Source organism: Betta splendens, chromosome 1, assembly GCF_900634795.4.
Source record: "Betta splendens chromosome 1, fBetSpl5.4, whole genome shotgun sequence".
NCBI classification, from domain to species: Eukaryota; Metazoa; Chordata; class Actinopteri; order Anabantiformes; family Osphronemidae; genus Betta; species Betta splendens.
The window spans coordinates 17,267,804-17,290,638 of record NC_040881.3 but is presented as its reverse complement, the minus strand read 5'-3'; the positions used below and the strand labels follow the sequence as shown (position 1 = coordinate 17,290,638).

General features: G+C 44.0%; 1 protein-coding gene across 34 annotated transcripts in view; it reads right to left on the bottom strand.

Annotated features, from left to right (window-relative positions):
- LOC114852340 (uncharacterized) overlaps positions 1 to 17,876 on the bottom strand; it is a 61,110-nt gene extending 43,234 nt beyond the window's left edge. For 12 of the 34 annotated variants that reach the window (XM_055511206.1, XM_055511219.1, XM_055511077.1 and 9 more), the window contains exon 1: positions 803 to 1,183. Coding sequence is in view for 1 of the 34 variants with exons in the window: in XM_055511390.1 (XP_055367365.1) it covers positions 803 to 816 (14 nt within the window). In the remaining 33 variants the exon portion in view is untranslated. The other 22 variants (XM_055511461.1, XM_055511425.1, XM_055511390.1 and 19 more) reach the window with 14 other exon arrangements.
- Between the last annotated feature and the right edge of the window lie 4,959 nt (positions 17,877 to 22,835).

Sequence of the window (22,835 nt, the reverse complement as noted above, 5' to 3'; positions counted from 1 at the left end):
AAAAACAGCAACACAAACTGATTTCTGCAAGAAAATGTAAAAGTAAATCAAGCGCCTTTCTCCACACAACCTACCCTCATCGGTGCATGCGGCAACATGAGACAGGACAGACAGCGCAGGTAGTACGGAAACAAAAAAAGTTCAAAAAGTGCGGTGTGCAGTACGGAAAGTATTAGAGTGGACGAAATAAAAAAATCCAACAGATAAAATTCACAAATACAAATTTAAATTATTAACTGATTAAAACAAAAACATAATTTAATCTTAAAATGATATCAACCATTTCCAAAAAAAAAACAAAAACTTCATTACACCAGCACGGGACAAATTTGTGGCTCTACCGCTACAATAATTTATTGCAACACAAATAAACTCCTCAAATAAAAGCCACTATTCTAAAAGGACCTAAGGACATGCGCCAAAGAATAGCATAGCATACGCCACCAATACGCGTGGCAAGTTATGATCTGAAGAACGACGGACGCTAAGCTAATCGCTAGCTAAATGCTTTGTGTACACATTGCCATATAATATTACTGCTGTCCATATTACTGGCAAACACACTCCCTTTAAAAACAAAACTATTACAAAACTATGTGCACACAATCTAAAGAAATAACAGAATTAAATATTCGAATTAAACAATTATTTACTTTTTTTGAGCTATTGACTTCACGTAGTTTTCTTTGACAGGGTTTTGTAACGTCCGACACCGAATGAACACCGCGCAGCAGCGGCTTTAGCTTCGCTTTAGCTTGAATCGTAGCGTCTAACACCAGATAAAGCCGCTTGATTCCCTTACCAGACTCTTTTCATCCAGTAATTTGCTTCGTTTCTGAACAAACTTCCTTATTTTCGCCCTTATCGCAATACTGGACAAACGGTACAAGTGTGCATATAAACCTGAGCAGGTAACTGAACCAATCAGCAGCGCTCATAATGTGATTGACAGAGAAGAGGAGCCAACCAGGTAGGCGTGACAACAGTTTCTGGTGACGTGCGCACAATCTAAACAACATTCAGTATGATTATGATGTCTTTGAACAAAAATCCAGATCTGTCCAGTTATCTGCAACTTTCCATCCTGACGCCTAATGATGTTGGAGTGATGAAAACTCACATTGTCCCAAACTATCACATACTTTGGCAGGTGATCTGAATGACACAAGGACTTGACATTCTGATGGCAATGCGATGAAGTGATGAACTAAAGATTTTGAGCAAGTTACAGGCGTTTGCAAGAAATCCAGTGTTTTGCTGTCTGTACAAATTGTTTTGAGAAATACACACACATATTTGCAAACTTCAATTCTGGTCTGAGAATTGTACTAAAGCGACTGAGAAAAACTGTAATATCGTGCCTGCATTTCTAGATCACACTTGCAGAGATTTAATTGCTAAACTGGCAACAGAATGATACGTTAGCAAAGTCCAACAACGTGTCTACACGGTAGATTGAACTAAAATAAATAACCTTAGGCGATAATTTTAAGGCTGCAGCTACCGAAAAGGGCTGGAGCGCTGCGGGAGTTTACAGTCGGTGCAGTCGCCATTTTAAAAATATGAATATTTTTAAAATTTGACCAAAATGACAAGTTACGTTGTCAATAAACACATAAATACACATACAATAGATGTATCGTACATATATCCTTTATTCATTCCAAACAACTTGGGCCATTTAAGTGATAAATATTCAAATTTACACGCAATTCACTACCCAACTGTCGTTGCTTGCGTCTCTAAAAGTCAGTGTCCAACTGCCAAAGGGGAACCCCCGTGACTGCGCGCCTTATATAGACTCGGTCGGGCCAAGCGGTTGTTGTTACTATGACATTGAGTGACGCACGCGCTGACGTGCGTGAGCGGAAACAGATAGCATCCTGGCAGGGGCGCTACTTAGCTTGCGGCGCTAACCACTGCTGCACTCCCGAGACTTTAATGGCAACAGAATGATCCGTTAGCGAAGTCCAACAATGGCCATGTGTCTGTACGGTAGATTTAGATTGAACTAAAATAAATAACCTTAGGCGATAATATTTAAGGCTGCAGCTACCGAAAAGGGCTGGAGCGCTGCGGGAGATTACGGTCGGTGCAGTCGCCCTTTTAAAAATATGAATATTTTTAAAATTTGACCAAAATGACAAGTTACGTTGTCAATAAACACATAAATACACATACAATAGATGTATCGTACATATATCCTTTATTCATTCCAAACAACTTGGGCCATTTAAGTGATAAATATTCAAATTTACACGCAATTCACTACCCAACTGTCGTTGCTTGCGTCTCTAAAAGTCAGTGTCCAACTGCCAAAGGGGAACCCCCGTGACTGCGCGCCTTATATAGACTCGGTCGGGCCAAGCGGTTGTTGTTACTATGACATTGAGTGACGCACGCGCTGACGTGCGTGAGCGGAAACAGATAGCATCCTGGCAGGGGCGCTACTTAGCTTGCGGCGCTAACCACTGCTGCACTCCCGAGACTTTAATGGCAACAGAATGATCCGTTAGCGAAGTCCAACAATGGCCATGTGTCTGTACGGTAGATTTAGATTGAACTAAAATAAATAACCTTAGGCGATAATATTTAAGGCTGCAGCTACCGAAAAGGGCTGGAGCGCTGCGGGAGATTACGGTCGGTGCAGTCGCCCTTTTAAAAATATGAATATTTTTAAAATTTGACCAAAATGACAAGTTACGTTGTCAATAAACACATAAATACACACACAATAGATGTATGGTACATATATCCTTTATTCATTCCAAACAACTTGGGCCATTTAAGTGATAAATATTCAAATTTACACGGAATTCACTACCCAACTGTCGTTGCTTGCGTCTCTAAAAGTCAGTGTCCAACTGCCAAAGGGGAACCCCCGTGACTGCGCGCCTTATATAGACTCGGTCGGGCCAAGCGGTTGTTGTTACCATGACATTGAGTGACGCACGCGCTGACGTGCGTGAGCGGAAACAGATAGCATCCTGGCAGGGGCGCTACTTAGCTTGCGGCGCTAACCACTGCTGCACTCCCGAGACTTTAATGGCAACAGAATGATCCGTTAGCGAAGTCCAACAATGGCCATGTGTCTGTACGGTAGATTTAGATTGAACTAAAATAAATAACCTTAGGCGATAATATTTAAGGCTGCAGCTACCGAAAAGGGCTGGAGCGCTGCGGGAGATTACGGTCGGTGCAGTCGCCCTTTTAAAAATATGAATATTTTTAAAATTTGACCAAAATGACAAGTTACGTTGTCAATAAACACATAAATACACACACAATAGATGTATGGTACATATATCCTTTATTCATTCCAAACAACTTGGGCCATTTAAGTGATAAATATTCAAATTTACACGGAATTCACTACCCAACTGTCGTTGCTTGCGTCTCTAAAAGTCAGTGTCCAACTGCCAAAGGGGAACCCCCGTGACTGCGCGCCTTATATAGACTCGGTCGGGCCAAGCGGTTGTTGTTACCATGACATTGAGTGACGCACGCGCTGACGTGAGTGAGCGGAAACAGATAGCATCCTGGCAGGGGCGCTACTTAGCTTGCGGCGCTAACCAATGCTGCACTCCCGAGACTTTAATGGCAACAGAATGATCCGTTAGCGAAGTCCAACAATGGCCATGTGTCTGTACGGTAGATTTAGATTGAACTAAAATAAATAACCTTAGGCGATAATATTTAAGGCTGCAGCTACCGAAAAGGGCTGGAGCGCTGCGGGAGTTTACGGTCGGTGCAGTCGCCATTTTAAAAATATGAATATTTTTAAAATTTGACCAAAATGACAAGTTACGTTGTCAATAAACACATAAATACACACACAATAGATGTATGGTACATATATCCTTTATTCATTCCAAACAACTTGGGCCATTTAAGTGATAAATATTCAAATTTACACGGAATTCACTACCCAACTGTCGTTGCTTGCGTCTCTAAAAGTCAGTGTCCAACTGCCAAAGGGGAACCCCCGTGACTGCGCGCCTTATATAGACTCGGTCGGGCCAAGCGGTTGTTGTTACCATGACATTGAGTGACGCACGCGCTGACGTGAGTGAGCGGAAACAGATAGCATCCTGGCAGGGGCGCTACTTAGCTTGCGGCGCTAACCACTGCTGCACTCCCGAGACTTTAATGGCAACAGAATGATCCGTTAGCGAAGTCCAACAATGGCCATGTGTCTGTACGGTAGATTTAGACTGAACTAAAATAAATAACCTTAGGCGATAATATTTAAGGCTGCAGCTACCGAAAAGGGCTGGAGCGCTGCGGGAGATTACGGTCGGTGCAGTCGCCATTTTAAAAATATGAATATTTTTAAAATTTGACCAAAATGACAAGTTACGTTGTCAATAAACACATAAATACACACACAATAGATGTATCGTACATATATCCTTTATTCATTCCAAACAACTTGGGCCATTTAAGTGATAAATATTCAAATTTACACGGAATTCACTACCCAACTGTCGTTGCTTGCGTCTCTAAAAGTCAGTGTCCAACTGCCAAAGGGGAACCCCCGTGACTGCGCGCCTTATATAGACTCGGTCGGGCCAAGCGGTTGTTGTTACTGTAACCCGCCCTCTCGGTCTCTGTCGTGCTTGGGACGTCCAGACCCCTCCGGCTGTCTGCGCTGTGTTTTGGTCGTGATTTGTTGAGGGGTGTGGGCAGCACAAAGACACCAGACGCTGAGTAGTCGAAGTTGCGGCCGGGACCTACGGCTCCGCTTTTATTCTTTTCACAGAAAGCAAAAAAACATCGTATCTCATCATATCTCTAATCAACAAAAACAGAAATAAATAAAGAAATTCCTATCTGTCATAAATAATACCACAGGACAGTTATGAAATCTAAATGAAACACAGCCATTGAAAATAATTATATATTCAACACAGAACTGAGGCGAAGCTACTGCCCGATATTATAAGACACTTAAGTAAATAACCAATTTGCTTAGTGCAAACACATAAATTCCGAAAACAAAATATAGTGCAATGTCTAACACAAATATAAGACCTAATACATGCCCCCGATGAATGCCAGAACTTAATCCATTATTAAGATAATACCCGGTGGTCATGCAGCTGCTCACCTTTTCACAGAAAGCAAAAAAACATAAAAAAAACTCCCGCGGCACCCAGAATACAACGGGTCCGGGAGTACGGTGTCCAGCGAGTGACAATCCGCGCTCCCAGCCCTACTACAGCCGCGGCGCCACCTAGTGGTCGTTACCAAATGACTGCCCTACATTCACCTCCCGTTTAATTGATGGCGCCCCAGCCATCAGACCCACCCGAACACAGAAAACAAAACCAAAATGAGTCTAGTGGATAAATGTGTATGGGAAAATGCACCTGATCTGACCTATATCAGTACTATACTGCATCATATGAGACGTGCTGCTCGTCTTGCCTTGGCCCTTTCCCACAAGATCCTCCCTCTTTGTATTTTCCGTTCGTTGCTTTCTCGTTGCACAACCTCAGCCTCCAAACATAGCTTTTTTGGGGGACGCCGGTCCCTAGTGGGGTTTCTCCTTGGACCTGCTGGGGGCACAACTGCATTGGCAGATTCCCCTGCTTCTGGCATCTCTCCCACTTCTTCCCCCTCCACGTTCTCTTCTTCTGAGTCTTCCGAAGCTGTACACTCATGCTGGGACCCATGGGTCTCTGGATGGGTATCCTCTGGATGTCTCGCCTCTTCGTCCACTAAACCCAACACCGTATCTGTCTCACATTCTTCCAATTCACTTTCTTCCTCCACCTGCTCTTCCGCTTGTTCCACTGGGAGGAACATGCACTGTGTAAGGAGGTTGCGATGGACCACTCTTTCCACACCACTGTTTTCTGCACGCACCACATACACCGGAATGTGAGACTGTTTCTTAACCACAATGTATGGACACGACTCCCATCGATCTCCCAGTTTCTGCCTCCCCTCTACATGACATATTTTGACCATAACCCTATCGCCTGGAGTGAAGACTTTGCTGTTTACCTTTTGATCATAATACTTCTTCTGCTGTCTCTTAGCCCGCCGGGACATCTCGTCGGCCCGAGCATAAGCATGTACCAAGCTGTTGTGGAGATTCTGGACATACTCACTGTAACCATGTTGCTCACCTTTGGGGGAAAGCCCAAAGATCAAGTCGACGGGCAGCCTGGGGTGTCTACCAAACATTAGGTAATGCGGTGTATAGCCAGTAGAATCATGCTGCGTACAGTTATATGCATGTGTCATGGCATCTACATGCTCATGCCAGCGAGGCTTCAAGTGTGGCTCCAGCGTCCCCAGCATATTTAGTAGTGTCCGATTAAACCTTTCCGTTGTTCCATTCCCCTGGGGATGGTAGGGGGTGGTGCGGGTCTTTGTGATGCCAGTACATCTACACAGCTCTCTCACAATAGCACTTTCAAAATTGCGTCCTTGGTCCGCATGCAGTTTTGCAGGAAAGCCAAACCGGCTGAAAAAGTTCTTCCATAACACTCGAGCCACTGTGCGTGCTTTCTGGTCTCTAGTGGGGTAAGCCTGTGCAAAACGAGAGAAATGGTCGGTAACAACAAGCACATTTTCTATGCCGCCCTTGGACTTCTCCAGAGTGAGGAAGTCCACGCATACCAGCTCCATAGGCGCATTGCTGTGGATGCTTACCAGGGGGGCTTTGAGACCTGATGTAGGTGTCTTCCGGAGGCAGCACCTCTGACATTTCTCACACCAGGACTTGACATCTTGACACATTTTTGGCCAGTAAAACCTCTCCCTTATCATCTGCAATGTCCTCTCCACTCCCAAATGCCCCGAGTCATTATGAAGAGCCGTCATAACTGGTGTTCGCAGCCTCTCTGGCAGAACCAGCTGCTCCACTATACCTCTTTGGCGGTCCTTGCTACAGCGGTAAAGAATCCCATCTTTTATCACCAACCTCCTCCACTCCTTTAAAAGGTGCCGCAGGTGTGCATCCCCTCTTGTCCTCAGTTCTCGGTCAGGTTTGCGATTTCTGCTTCTGAAGTGTAGAACGGAGCCAATTACTGGATCTCCTTTCTGCTCTGCCCGAATCTCTTGTTTTGTCATGGCAGGGAGAGACTCTGTACCCACATCAGCATATGGTTCACTGCTTTCCAGAGAGAGACTGGGTGCTTGGCCTTCAGAAATGCCAATATCTGGACTCAGTTTGCCTTCCACCTTGTCATCACTCTGTTCTTTGTCCGTCACCAGCTGAGGGCATGACTGCAGTGCCTGTGTGACTTCCAGATTAGACATCCGTGAGAGGGCATCAGCATTCGTGTTATTTCGCCCCCTCCTGTACTGAATGTCGAAGTCAAAAACGGACAGCTGGGACACCCACCGCTGTCCAGTGGCATCCAACTTGGCAGAGGTCATTACATACTTCAGTGGATTATTATCAGTCAGTACAGAGAACCTGCGCCCATAGAGATGGTCATAAAATTTATCTGTCACTGCCCACTTCAGTGCCAGGAACTCCAATTTATGTGCTGGATACCTGGTTTCCGCTGGACTCAAACCCCTGCTGGCATAGGCAATAACCCTCTCTACACCATCCTGCACCTGAGCCAAGACAGCACCAAGCCCACTCCCAGAGGCATCGGTCTGGAGGACAAATGGTAGGTTGTAGTCCGGATAACCTAGCACTGGGGCACTAGTCAGTTGTTGCTTTAATGAATTAAATGCCTCCTCACATTCCTCAGTCCACATGAACAGTGGTTCGGGGCCTGCTAATCTCTGTCCTCCTCGCTTCTTTTTTCTGGGATCACCAGTTGTCAGGCAATACAGTGGTGCAGCTAGAGTTGAGTAGCCCCTAACATACCTCCGGTAGTATCCCGCAAAGCCAAGGAACTGCAACACTTCCTTCCGACTGGCTGGCCTCGGCCAATCCCTGACCCTTTCGATCTTCTCTGGATCAGTTCTTATGCCTTTGGCAGACACCAAGTGTCCCAAGTACTGGACCTCTTCTCTCACTAGCTGACACTTTGAGGGCTTCACCTTTAACCCATGCTCCTTAAGCCGGCTTAACACTAGCTGTAGCCTCTCCAGGTGCTCCTCAAACGTGGCTGAGAAAATTATTAAGTCGTCCAAGTAGATCAGGAGATGTGTGAAGTTGAGGTCACCAAAACAGCAGGTCATGAGTCTCTGGAAGGTAGATGGTGCATTCTGCAGCCCAAATGGCATCCTGTTTGCCTCAAACAATCCCATGGGAGTACTGAAAGCTGTTTTGTGTTTATCCTGCTCCGCCACTTCCACCTGCCAGTAGCCAGATGTGAGGTCTAAGGTGGAGAAGTACCTGGCTTTCCCCAGAGACTCCAGCGCTTCCTCTATTCTTGGGAGAGGAAAGGCATCTCTCGTGCTGCAGGAGTTGAGCTTCCTGTAGTCTATGCAGAGCCTCAGGGATCCGTCCTTCTTAGTCACAATCACTACTGGTGATGCATACGGGCTCTTACTTGGCCGTATGACTCCTGTAGCTTCCATCTCTCCCAGCATCCTCCGTACATCTTGCCACTGTGATGGGGGGATTTTACGGTATGGGAGCCGGAACGGTTTTGTGTCAACCAGGGGAATCTCATGCTGTACTGTCTTTGTGTGGCCATAATCAGTAGAATGCTTTGAAAACACATCTGCATTCTTTTCCAAAAGTTCTTTGAGAAGGGTGCGCTGATGCTCATTTTCCACTGCGGCTCCACTCAGATCCACCCCGCAACCTGTCACCACTTGGTCGAAACTCAGGCAGGTCTGGTTACTCCCCTCCGCATCACCATTCTCATGCTTTTTTCTTGGAAACTCCACAACACTCTCAACTAGAAAAGCCCGTGCCAGGTGTGTGTGTGGCCTGATTGTGACTGAATGTTGGGACAGGTTCAGCACTCTAATTGGGGCACAGCCTCTCTTCACATTAACAAAAGTTTTGGCGACCACTATATTTGGAGGTAGTCGTATGGCAGGGTTCCCTTCAACCAGAGCAGTGTATGTCTTCTTTTGTGGGCCAGCTTTAATTTTGCACCATAAATCCAATTCCTTGCCTCCAGCAATTTTAACTCCATGACCAGCATACATGACGGGCCCAACCATACCATCCAAAGCACTCTGCCCACCAGTCCCAACCTCCAGTAATGCTGTACACCATTCTGGATGGCTCTCTTTGACCTGATGTATAAACTGTTCCCCATAGGCTGCTTGAAGATGGCCCCTGGACGCTCGGATGACATTAGTTCCCACTAACACTGGGACAGAGGACCGGTACTCGGAGTCTGGAACCACAAATGTCGGCACGCTCCTGAATTCATTCCCCAATACCTTCATGTCGATGCTTAGGACACCGTAGTAAGGCACATCCTGGCCCCCTGCCCCTTCAATGCACACTTTGGAAGACTCTAATGCCTGCTCGCGAAGGGTGGGGTGATTGCGCCAGTATTTGTGTGTAATACTGGTTATTTGTGAGCCTGAGTCAATGAGAGCCTTGCTTCGAATTCCGTTGACCTCTACCTCCCCCTCATTTCGTGGACCTACTAAAAGAGCATCTTCCAGTTGGCTGCGCTGGGGCTGCTTCTTAACAGTGGGGTCTCTCCGTCTGCCCATGGGTGCCCCTACCTCCATGGGCTTCAACAGTTTAAAGGCTGAGCTGGCTGGGACGGCTCCCCCTCCGCTACAGATGCTTGAACCAGGGTTTGGGAGGCCCAACCAGGGTTAGGAGTAGGGAATGTCGCTCTGCAGACTCGAGCGATGTGTCCTAATTTACCACACCGATAGCATGTTACAGCCGGGCGTTGCGTAGCAGTAGTTAACACTGGCTGGGGTCTTGGTTGTAAGACAGCAGGTGTAGGGACCCTAGACTCCAGGTGTGATAACTTAGCTATCTGTTCTTCTTGGCTCAGGGCCAACCTCTTAACTACCTCTGTTAACTCAGATAGCTCTGTTGTGTACCTTGTCTTCTCCGGCTTTGCATTCCCCCCACCCACTGCGGCCACATGCACCTGCTCATATGTTTTCTTTGGTTTATGTGACTGCTTGAAAGATTTGGCCTCCCTCGCTAGATTGCGGAGCTCAGCCTGCAGTTCTCTGAAGCTTAATAACCTGGGCTTCATTGGTGCGATTCTGGCATATAGCTCCTCATCACTGAGACCCCTCAGGAATTGCCGGGTGAGTTTAATATCCCGGTCTGGAAAGGGCTTACCCCCTCGCTGATTCTCCTCCACCGCTCGCAGCGTTGCCTCTAATGCAATAGCATATGAGCAAGCAGACTCTCCGGTTCTCTGGCTGCACTCATAGAAGTCCGCAAGTGGGTCTAAAGAACCCCGGGTGTCACCATATTCTGCTCGTAGTTCTGCAAAAGCCGTCTCCGGGGATTGCTCCCAGCGGGGCAGGTTCAGGACTAGTTTCCTGGCTTCACCACTCAAATGTCGCACCACTGTAGAAAAGCGAAGATGGGCAGGCAGCTCTATTGCATCTAAGAGATACTGCATGTCCCGTATCCAGTCCTCAATAAGCACCTTGCTGTCGCCGCTACCGGTGAACACTTGGACATTTCTAACCTGGTGCGTCTGCATTAGACCGCTGTGGGACATAAGTGAGAGACCTGGGTTTGCGGCCACTCTGACTGGAGCCTGCATAGGTAGATCAGGGGAATGAGGATAAGTGCATTGGGGGTTGGAAGCGTGCAGGGGCATGACGGCAGTGTGGGCCTCAGCATATGCAGTAGCTTGGGGCTGGGGACCAGATACATAATGCAGGGGAGCATGTGGAGTCACAGCATAAGCAGGGTTTGCGCTTGTGGCCATCAGCAGGTTGCCATCATTAGGGTTAGCCATATGTGTGCCTCCTGTCAATCTGGGCACTGTGGGCGACACGCCACTCACAGGATTTTGGGGGTACTCCACAGGTGCTTGGGCACCGTACAGTGGTGGCCTGGCCGCTATTGGGGTTGACTGTAAGTACTTGGCACAATGGAGCTGTGTGTTAGGGTCCATGGATGGGGCAGGGTATGGAGGTCTTACTGAATAACCCGTAGAAGGCTGTGGAGGGATCTGTACACCTAGCTGAATTGACTGGAGTGGCTGAGATACAGCAGGTATATAGGCACCAGCTGACGGAGTTGGGATAAGATCATTCATGGAGTAGCCATCCCCTGATAGGTGCACTAGTGGTAGTGGACTAAGCTGCTGGCACGGTTCTCCCATCTGAGGCTTGGCATACGCTTCGTGGCTAGGCGACTGGTATTGCTGTAAGGGTTCTGTAAACCTGGCGGTGGGGCGGCTATGTTTGGGTCTCACCACTTGCTCCAGGCTCCCCATCGGTCCTTCCTGCACAGAGTACTGCTGAGCCTCATGGAATTTGGGGGAGACATCTGCAGCAGGCTTAGTTAACAGTTGGCTACTGGATGTTGTGGGTGGGAGCCTCTCCAGTCTCAGTGTGGATTCCATATCATTTTCTGACCTGAGCATTGTGGGATGAACTATGGTGTACTCATTCACTGTTTATACCTGTGTACCACTAACCGCTGGGTGTGATTGTTCCGCACAACTACCAAAAACAGCTATCATCAAACTCTATTTCAAACATCAAACATAACCCAAATCCCTAATAACTTTCTAACACTACTTACTATGTACTTACTATTACTATCTTAATCTAAACTTCAGACATATACAAAACAACAGTTAAATTGCCAGATCACGGTTAGGATATATCCAGCTTCGGTCCCTGAATGCCACATCCGGGTCACGGCACCAAAGATGTAACCCGCCCTCTCGGTCTCTGTCGTGCTTGGGACGTCCAGACCCCTCCGGCTGTCTGCGCTGTGTTTTGGTCGTGATTTGTTGAGGGGTGTGGGCAGCACAAAGACACCAGACGCTGAGTAGTCGAAGTTGCGGCCGGGACCTACGGCTCCGCTTTTATTCTTTTCACAGAAAGCAAAAAAACATCGTATCTCATCATATCTCTAATCAACAAAAACAGAAATAAATAAAGAAATTCCTATCTGTCATAAATAATACCACAGGACAGTTATGAAATCTAAATGAAACACAGCCATTGAAAATAATTATATATTCAACACAGAACTGAGGCGAAGCTACTGCCCGATATTATAAGACACTTAAGTAAATAACCAATTTGCTTAGTGCAAACACATAAATTCCGAAAACAAAATATAGTGCAATGTCTAACACAAATATAAGACCTAATACATGCCCCCGATGAATGCCAGAACTTAATCCATTATTAAGATAATACCCGGTGGTCATGCAGCTGCTCACCTTTTCACAGAAAGCAAAAAAACATAAAAAAAACTCCCGCGGCACCCAGAATACAACGGGTCCGGGAGTACGGTGTCCAGCGAGTGACAATCCGCGCTCCCAGCCCTACTACAGCCGCGGCGCCACCTAGTGGTCGTTACCAAATGACTGCCCTACATTACCATGACATTGAGTGACGCACGCGCTGACGTGCGTGAGCGAAAACGGCAAAATGTTTTTATACAACTGACATATTTTCAGATGTGAACTTCACAACATAGATTTGTTCTTAATTTATTTCTTTGAATAATGTTTACATAAGTATTTCAGGTATTTATAATGTATTGATCAATTCAATTTAAAACACTTTATCTCTATTATTTATCCCTGAAGGCCAAGTAAGGTAAAGCATCCAGGAAAATTAATATTACTAATAAGATCAATTAAAAGCGTCATTGTACAGGACAGCATTCTGATGGATAACTACTGCTGGCATTACAGTGTATCTCCTATTTGGGTCCTGCATCAGGGAGTCTGTGTCCTGATGGGAGCCACTGGAACATGGGACTTAGGATGTGAGGGGTCCCGACACATTTCTTTCTTTGCAGGCTAATGGAATTAAACCAGGAGGTGACGGAGAAAGCGAGCACACTCAATAACAAAGTAGTAGAAGGAGGCTAAGAGCCGCACAGTTGGCTTCCGTAAATTAAGACGTTGTACTGTAGCTTCAAGTCTGCTTGTACAAATCTCATCAGGACTTCCAGAAAAACAAAGAACATTTAAAGAAGAATAAATGTTGTATAAAAACTTGAAATGTAACTACAGACAAGTCAAAGCTACAATAGAGGAGTGGAACTACTGGTACTATTGTACATTTAGCTACAGTACAGTTATGCCACTTCTTCAGTAGACGTGTCTGTGTAAATGTCTTCAATAAACCTAAACCCATTCTTGGTCAAATCTTAGATCTTTCGTTTGAAGCAGAATCAAATCGACAGAATTAATGTCAAAACCAAAGTGACTGCGTGAAAAATGCAGCATGTCAAAACTCCAAGTCAAACCTCAAATTCACACTATGAAGAAACATATTGGTAATAAGACATTTTCTGTAGTATTACATAATGAATACATCTCATTTGGTTCTCGGGAACAAACTTCATCCGCTGTCACGTTATTTTTCTTTATCACAGTTCAGATTCAGATGTATTGCAGTCAACGTTTTCTCCACCAAGTATTGAGTTTGTTCCCTTCCATTATCAAACAGTGAAACACACACTTGGCGTGTAATAATGCAAGCTGCAGAGTAGATCCATGTCCGTCTATCACCAGCAAATCCCGAGTAGGTGGCAGCTCACAGCCCACAACTTTAGGGAGTGCCTTCATCTGCGCTGCAAGGTCCTGTAGGGCGCAGTCTCTGGAAGAAGAGAAAGGACACACGCAGCATCTTAAATGTTCCAAAATAAGTCTTCACAACATGATGGCGGGGACTCACCTTTTTAATTTCTTGCTGACCTGTGGATTTCCCCATTGCGGAGCTCCTCTGCAGGAGACGGAGGTGTTGGCTTGACACGAGGTTGGTTTATGCGCCTTATGATCTTGGTACTGCCCACAAAAAAACGGGTCCACAGCAGGAGTGTGATTTTTAAATGTTTTCAGAGTTAATGAACTAGAATAAACCAAGTAAATGTCAAATCTTAGCTCTGTTGTGCTGACACCAACCATTGGGTGAGAAAACAAGGTTTAAATTTGATTTATGCAAATATAGAAGATGAAATGTTATCAGCGTTGAGTCTTTTGGCACCTCACTCATTCATGTCCACCGTGACACAAATGTGAACTAGTCTATAGCCTAAACAACCAACTACCACACAGACCTGTAAAGAACTGACCAGGACATCTTCACAGACTGACTGGACATGGGCTGCATGTGCAACAAATAATCCAACATCTGCATGGCTTAGGTTAGATCTGGCAATAAAAGCATATGACATCACGTGGTCCAAAGCCAGTTAATGGAATGAACCCAGTGCCGTTTCAAACTGGTAAATGACAGACTTTCTAGGAACAAACGCAACATATGAACAATATACTGTTACAAGTACATACACATACAACAAGACTTACGTACTGTGCATTATGATGCTGCATCACTGCTGCTAAAGTTGACTCCATCTCAGCCAATACTTGGGGCTGACGTTGCTGTGGCATATCATAATTAAGTCTCAGCACAGACAGAGCCAGAGGATGAACCCGTCCCACCAGAGGCTCGCTAAGAGGTGGTAGCGGTGGAAGAGAGGCTTGATAAGAAGGTTGGTTGGGGCACCTGAAACAAAAAAAGTAATCAACCAATAGTTTAAATTAGAATTACACGGAACAAACCTGAACAAACTTAAAGAGCAGAGACAGAATTTGTTTAACCAAAGGAAACCCTGCAGTTGTAGGAGATGCTTCTCTGCCTCTGCTTGCCAGCATCTATCAGTGTTGCCAGACATACAGTAATTATCGTGTTTAGAGCGAAAATAAGAAACGCGAGTTCAAAATGTTAACAAACTAGTAAAAGACTCCGGTGGTGCAGAGACTGGCCAATAGACCAAGCTACTTTACCGGCCTGTCTGCGAGTTGGACGCTACGGTTCAGGAGCGGATTCAACCTGTTCAGTGAGGCCTAATCCTTCTGCCGCTGCGGTATTCAAGGTGCGTTGGACATTGCGATGTTAAAAACATGCAAAAGAAAACACGGACACGACATCAAGTCTCTAGTTCCGAAAATCAATAAAATTGTCGAAATAACTGAACCTCCTTGATTTCCATAGGCTATGTGCCCATAGAATAAGTTTGTTTTAAAATTCACAAATTTTCAGCGCTCATAAAATTCAAAATTTCATACGATAGTTTGGGTTAAAATGTGATCATCTTAAAAGCTACAGTACTATATTTCTTTTTTTTTTTCTTCTTCTTCTTCTTTGTTTCTCCGGCGCCGGTCGAGCTGGCTGCTGGTCACAACAGCTCCTGTCCTCTTACTTCTATTTATTACTTTCTTCACCTACTCAAGTTTGTCTTTCTAGTGTTTTGTTAGTAGCATTAGTGTACACAACCTGTCCACAGCTTTTATATAGTTTTTCTAAGTTTGGCGCAGTACAAACACTGTTTTAAAGCTACGATGTGCATCGGGGTCAGAGCGCGCATTGTTTACACCGCGGAGCAGCTGATCGCGCTGCGCAGCGCCGTAGTTCTGCCCAGAGACAGACACGAGATCACCGCTGAGGTGCTGGTGAAGACTCGACGTGGGCGCCGCCCCGGAAAACTACGACGGGAGAAAACGAGACGTTTAACACGGGCACCGAGAAAGTGGTCTGAGCCTGGAACTATGCACCAAAGTCAAGTTATTAATGATTAAAGTTGACTGTATTACAGTATGACATAGTACTTTCAAGTACTGCTAAATCCTAAACTATACAGTAAAAATACATGAATTTTTGTGGGGTGATAGTACACATCTAGTAGAACAAGGGGAAAGTGGTCTGGGCCTGGAACTATGCACCAAAGTCTAGTTATTAACGATTAAAGTTGACTATACGGCCCATACAGTTACAGTATGACTTGGTAGTTTTGAATACTAATAAATCCTAAACTATACAGTAAAAATACACGAATCTTTGTGTGATGATAGTACACATCTAGCAGAAATAGGAGAAAGTGGTCTGGGCCTGGAACTATGCACCAAAGTCAAGTTATTGATCATTAAAGTTGACTATACGGCCTATACAGTTACAGTATGAACTGGTAGTTTTGAATACTAATAAATCCTAAACTATACAGTAAAAATACACGAATCTTTGTGTGGTGATAGTACACTTCTAGTAGAACAAGGGGAAAGTGGTCTGAGCCTGGAACTATGCACCAAAGTCAAGTTATTAATGATCAAAGTTGACTGTATTACAGTATGACATGGTAGTTTTGAATACTAATAAATCCAAAACTATACAGTAAAAATATACAGATCTTTGTGTGGTGATAGTACACCTCTAGTAGAACAAGGGGAAAGTGGTCTGAGCCTGGAACTATGCACCAAAGTTAAGTTATTAATTATAAAAGTTTCACAGTATGACATGGTAGTTTTAAATACTAATAAATGCTTAATTTTACAGTAAAAGTATACAGATCTTTATTAGGCGACAGTTTTTCTATATATGCAATATTTTGTTTCGTATTTTTCAATATTTTGAACAGACCAGACGTGTCGCTATGAAAAGAGGAAGTCGCGACGAGCGTGTTTTGTGCTCTGCTGTAAAGCGCGTAATACGGGCGCAAGACGTTTCTGAAGCGCGGCTGGCTGAACGACGGATGAACGAACGACGGCTCACTTGACCGCAGTGCTTAAACAGGGTGGTGAGCATAGTCTAAAACAATGAAATAACAAAACCCATACCTGCATGTAGATGTAGGTTTCTGTGTCTGCACTGCACAGCTCCCCTGAATAAATTGACAGATAAACAAAATTGCTACAATACAACAAAACACAAATTTGCTAACATGCCAACACGAGAAGCTCAGGTCACCAAGCTAATCCTCGTAGGCAAAACCAAAAATTACCGAACAAATCTAAACAAATTATTACGAGAATGACGAGTAATGTAATACAATGAGCAGCAAATAATGCACAGCAAAAACAGCAACACAAACTGATTTCTGCAAGAAAATGTAAAAGTAAATCAAGCGCCTTTCTCCACACAACCTACCTTCATCGGTGCATGCGGCAACATGAGACAGGACAGACAGCGCAGGTAGTACGGAAACAAAAAAAGTTCAAAAAGTGCGGTGTGCAGTACGGAAAGTATTAGAGTGGACGAAATAAAAAAATCCAACAGATAAAATTCACAAATACAAATTTAAATTATTAACTGATTAAAACCAAAACATAATTTAATCTTAAAATGATATCAACCATTTCCAAAAAAAAAAACTTCATTACACCAGCACGGGACAAATTTGTGGCTCTACCGCTACAATAATTTTTTGCAACACAAATAAACTCCTCAAATAAAAGCCACTATTCTAAAAGGACCTAAGGACATGCGCCAAAGAATAGCATAGCATACGCCACCAATACGCGTGAAGGTTATGATCTGAAGAACGACGGACGCTAAGCTAATCGCTAGCTAAATGCTTTGTGTACACATTGCCATATAATATTACTACTGCTGTCCATATTACTGGCAAACACACTCCCTTTAAAACAAAACTATTACAAAACTATGTGCACACAATCTAAAGAAATAACAGAATTAAATATTCGAATTAAACAATTATTTACTTTTTTTGAGCTATTGACTTCACGTAGTTTTCTTTGACAGGGTTTTGTAACGTCCGACACCGAATGAACACCGCGCAGCAGCGGCTTTAGCTTCGCTTTAGCTTGAATCGTAGCGTCTAACACCAGATAAAGCCGCTTGATTCCCTTACCAGACTCTTTTCATCCAGTAATTTGCTTCGTTTCTGAACAAACTTCCTTATTTTCGCCCTTATCGCAATACTGGACAAACGGTACAAGTGTGCATATAAACCTGAGCAGGTAACTGAACCAATCAGCAGCGCTCATAATGTGATTGACAGAGAAGAGGAGCCAACCAGGTAGGCGTGACAACAGTTTTCTGGTGACGTGCGCACAATCTAAACAACATTCAGTATGATTATGATGTCTTTGAACAAAAATCCAGATCTGTCCAGTTATCTGCAACTTTCCATCCTGACGCCTAATGATGTTGGAGTGATGAAAACTCACATTGTCCCAAACTATCACATACTTTGGCAGGTGATCTGAATGACACAAGGACTTGACATTCTGATGGCAATGCGATGAAGAGATGAACTAAAGATTTTGAGCAAGTTACAGGCGTTTGCAAGAAATCCAGTGTTTTGCTGTCTGTACAAATTGTTTTGAGAAATACACACACATATTTGCAAAACTTCAATTCTGGTCTGAGAATTGTACTAAAGCGACTGAGAAAAACTGTAATATCGTGCCTGCATTTCTAGATCACACTTGCAGAGATTTAATTGCTAAACTGGCAACAGAATGATACGTTAGCAAAGTCCAACAACGTGTCTACACGGTAGATTGAACTAAAATAAATAACCTTAGGCGATAATATTTAAGGCTGCAGCTACCGAAAAGGGCTGGAGCGCTGCGGGAGTTTACAGTCGGTGCAGTCGCCATTTTAAAAATATGAATATTTTTAAAATTTGACCAAAATGACAAGTTACGTTGTCAATAAACACATAAATACACATACAATAGATGTATCGTACATATATCCTTTATTCATTCCAAACAACTTGGGCCCATTTAAGTGATAAATATTCAAATTTACACGCAATTCACTACCCAACTGTCGTTGCTTGCGTCTCTAAAAGTCAGTGTCCAACTGCCAAAGGGAACCCCCGTGACTGCGCGCCTTATATAGACTCGGTCGGGCCAAGCGGTTGTTGTTACTATGACATTGAGTGACGCACGCGCTGACGTGCGTGAGCGGAAACAGATAGCATCCTGGCAGGGGCGCTACTTAGCTTGCGGCGCTAACCACTGCTGCACTCCCGAGACTTTAATGGCAACAGAATGATCCGTTAGCGAAGTCCAACAATGGCCATGTGTCTGTACGGTAGATTTAGATTGAACTAAAATAAATAACCTTAGGCGATAATATTTAAGGCTGCAGCTACCGAAAAGGGCTGGAGCGCTGCGGGAGATTACGGTCGGTGCAGTCGCCCTTTTAAAAATATGAATATTTTTAAAATTTGACCAAAATGACAAGTTACGTTGTCAATAAACACATAAATACACACACAATAGATGTATGGTACATATATCCTTTATTCATTCCAAACAACTTGGGCCATTTAAGTGATAAATATTCAAATTTACACGGAATTCACTACCCAACTGTCGTTGCTTGCGTCTCTAAAAGTCAGTGTCCAACTGCCAAAGGGGAACCCCCGTGACTGCGCGCCTTATATAGACTCGGTCGGGCCAAGCGGTTGTTGTTACCATGACATTGAGTGACGCACGCGCTGACGTGCGTGAGCGGAAACAGATAGCATCCTGGCAGGGGCGCTACTTAGCTTGCGGCGCTAACCACTGCTGCACTCCCGAGACTTTAATGGCAACAGAATGATCCGTTAGCGAAGTCCAACAATGGCCATGTGTCTGTACGGTAGATTTAGATTGAACTAAAATAAATAACCTTAGGCGATAATATTTAAGGCTGCAAGCTACCGAAAAGGGCTGGAGCGCTGCGGGAGATTACGGTCGGTGCAGTCGCCCTTTTAAAAATATGAATATTTTTAAAATTTGACCAAAATGACAAGTTACGTTGTCAATAAACACATAAATACACACACCAATAGATGTATGGTACATATATCCTTTATTCATTCCAAACAACTTGGGCCATTTAAGTGATAAATATTCAAATTTACACGGAATTCACTACCCAACTGTCCTTGCTTGCGTCTCTAAAAGTCAGTGTCCAACTGCAAAAGGGGAACCCCCGTGACTGCGCGCCTTATATAGACTCGGTCGGGCCAAGCATTTGTTGTTACCATGACATTGAGTGACGCACGCGCTGACGTGAGTGAGCGGAAACAGATAGCATCCTGGCAGGGGCGCTACTTAGCTTGCGGCGCTAACCAATGCTTGCACTCCCGAGACTTTAATGGCAACAGAATGATCCGTTAGCGAAGTCCAACAATGGCCATGTGTCTGTACGGTAGATTTAGATTGAACTAAAATAAATAACCTTAGGCGATAATATTTAAGGCTGCAGCTACCCGAAAAGGGCTGGAGCGCTGCGGGAGTTTACGGTCGTGCAGTCGCCATTTTAAAAATATGAATATTTTAAAATTTGACCAAAATGACAAGTTACGTTGTCAATAAACACATAAATACACACACAATAGATGTATGGTACATATATCCTTATTCATTCCAAACAACTTGAGCCATTTAAGTGATAAATATTCAAATTTACACGGAATTCACTACCCAACTGTCCTTGCTTGCGTCTCTAAAAGTCAGTGTCCAACTGCAAAAGGGGAACCCCCGTGACTGCGCGCCTTATATAGACTCGGTCGGGCCAAGCATTTGTTGTTACCATGACATTGAGTGACGCACGCGCTGACGTGCGTGAGCGAAAACGGCAAAATGTTTTTATACAACTGACATATTTTCAGATGTGAACTTCACAACATAGATTTGTTCTTTATTTCTTTGAATAATGTTTACATAAGTATTTCAGGTATTTATAATGTATTGATCAATTCAATTTAAAACACTTTATCTCTATTATTTATCCCTGAAGGCCAAGTAAGGTAAAGCATCCAGGAAAATTAATATTACTAATAAGATCAATTAAAAGCGTCATTGTACAGGACAGCATTCTGATGGATTAACCTACTGCTGGCATTACAGTGTATCTCCTATTTGGGTCCTGCATCAGGGAGTCTGTGTCCTGATGGGAGCCACTGGAACATGGGACTTAGGATGTGAGGGGTCCCGACACATTTCTTTCTTTGCAGGCTAATGGAATTAAACCAGGAGGTGACGGAGAAAGCGAGCACACTCAATAACGAAGTAGTAGAAGGAGGCTAAGAGCCGCACAGTTGGCTTCCGTAAATTAAGACGTTGTACTGTAGCTTCAAGTCTGCTTGTACAAATCTCATCAGGACTTCCAGAAAAACAAAGAACATTTAAAGAAGATATAAATGTTGTATAAAAACTTGAAATGTAACTACAGACAGTCAAAGCTACAATAGAGGAGTGGAACTACTGGTACTATTGTACATTTAGCTACAGTACAGTTATGCCACTTCTTCAGTAGACGTGTCTGTGTAAATGTCTTCAATAAACCTAAACCCATTCTTGGTCAAATCTTAGATCTTTCGTTTGAAGCAGAATCAAATCGACAGAATTAATGTCAAAACCAAAGTGACTGCTTGAAAAATGCAGCATGTCAAAACTCCAAGTCAAACCTCAAATTCACACTATGAAGAAACATATTGGTAATAAGACATTTTCTGTAGTATTACATAATGAATACATCTCATTTGGTTCTCGGGAACAAAACTTCATCCTCTGTCACGTTATTTTTCTTTATCACAGTTTCAGATTCAGATGTATTGCAGCCAACGTTTTCTCCACCAAGTATTGAGTTTGTTCCTTCCATTATCAAACAGTGAAACACACACTTGGCGTGTAATAATGCAAGCTGCAGAGTAAGTAGTCCAATGTCCGTCTATCACCAGCAAATCCCGCAGTAGGTGGCAGCTCACAGCCCACAACTTTAGGGAGTGCCTTCATCTGCGCTGCAGGTCCTGTAGGGCGCAGTCCTCTGGAAGAAGGAAAGGACACACCGCAGCATCTTAAATGTTCCAAAATAAGTCTTCACAACATGATGGCGGGGACTCACCTTTTTAATTTCTTGCTGACCTGTGGATTTCCCCATTGCGGAGCTCCTCTGCAGGAGACGGAGGTGTTGGCTTGACACGAGGTTGGTTTATGCGCCTTATGATCTTGGTACTGCCCACAAAAAAACGGGTCCACAGCAGTAGTGTGATTTTTAAAATGTTTTCAGAGTTAATGAACTAGAATAAACCAAGTAAATGTCAAATCTTAGCTCTGTTGTGCTGACACCAACCATTGGGTGAGAAAACAAGGTTTAAATTTGATTTATTGCAATATAGAAGATGAAATGTTATCAGCGTTGAGTCTTTTGGCACCTCACTCATTCATGTCCACCGTGACACAATGTGAAACTAGTCTATAAGCCTAAACAACCAACTACCACACAGACCTGTAAAGAACTGACCAGGACATCTTCACAGACTGACTGGACATGGGCTGCATGTGCAACAAATAATCCAACATCTGCATGGCTTAGGTTAGATCTGGGCAATAAAAGCATATGACATCACGTGGTCCAAAGCCAGTTAATGGAATGTGAACCCAGTGGCCGTTTCAAACTGGTAAATGACAGACTTTCTAGGAACAAACGCAACATATGAACAATATACTGTTACAAGTACATACACATACAAACAAGACTTACGTACTGTGCATTATGATGCTGCATCACTGCTGCTAAAGTTGACTCCATCTCAGCCAATACTTGGGGCTGACGTTGCTGTGGCATATCATAATTAAGTCTCAGCACAGACAGAGCCAGAGGATGAACCCGTCCCACCAGAGGCTCGCTAAGAGGTGGTAGCGGTGGAAGAGAGGCTTGATAAGAAGGTTGGTTGGGGCACCTGAAACAAAAATTAGTAATAAACCAATAGTTTTAAATTAGAATTACACGGAAACAAACCTGAACAAAACTTAAAGAGCAGAGACAGAATTTGTTTAACCAAAGGAAACCCTGCAGTTGTAGGAGATGCTTCTCTGCCTCTGCTTGCCAGCATCTATCAGTGTTGCCAAGACATACAGTAATTATCGTGTTTAGAGCGAAAATAAGAAACGCGAGTTCAAAATGTTAACAAACTAGTAAAAGACCTCCGGTGGTGCAGAGACTGGCCATAGACCAAG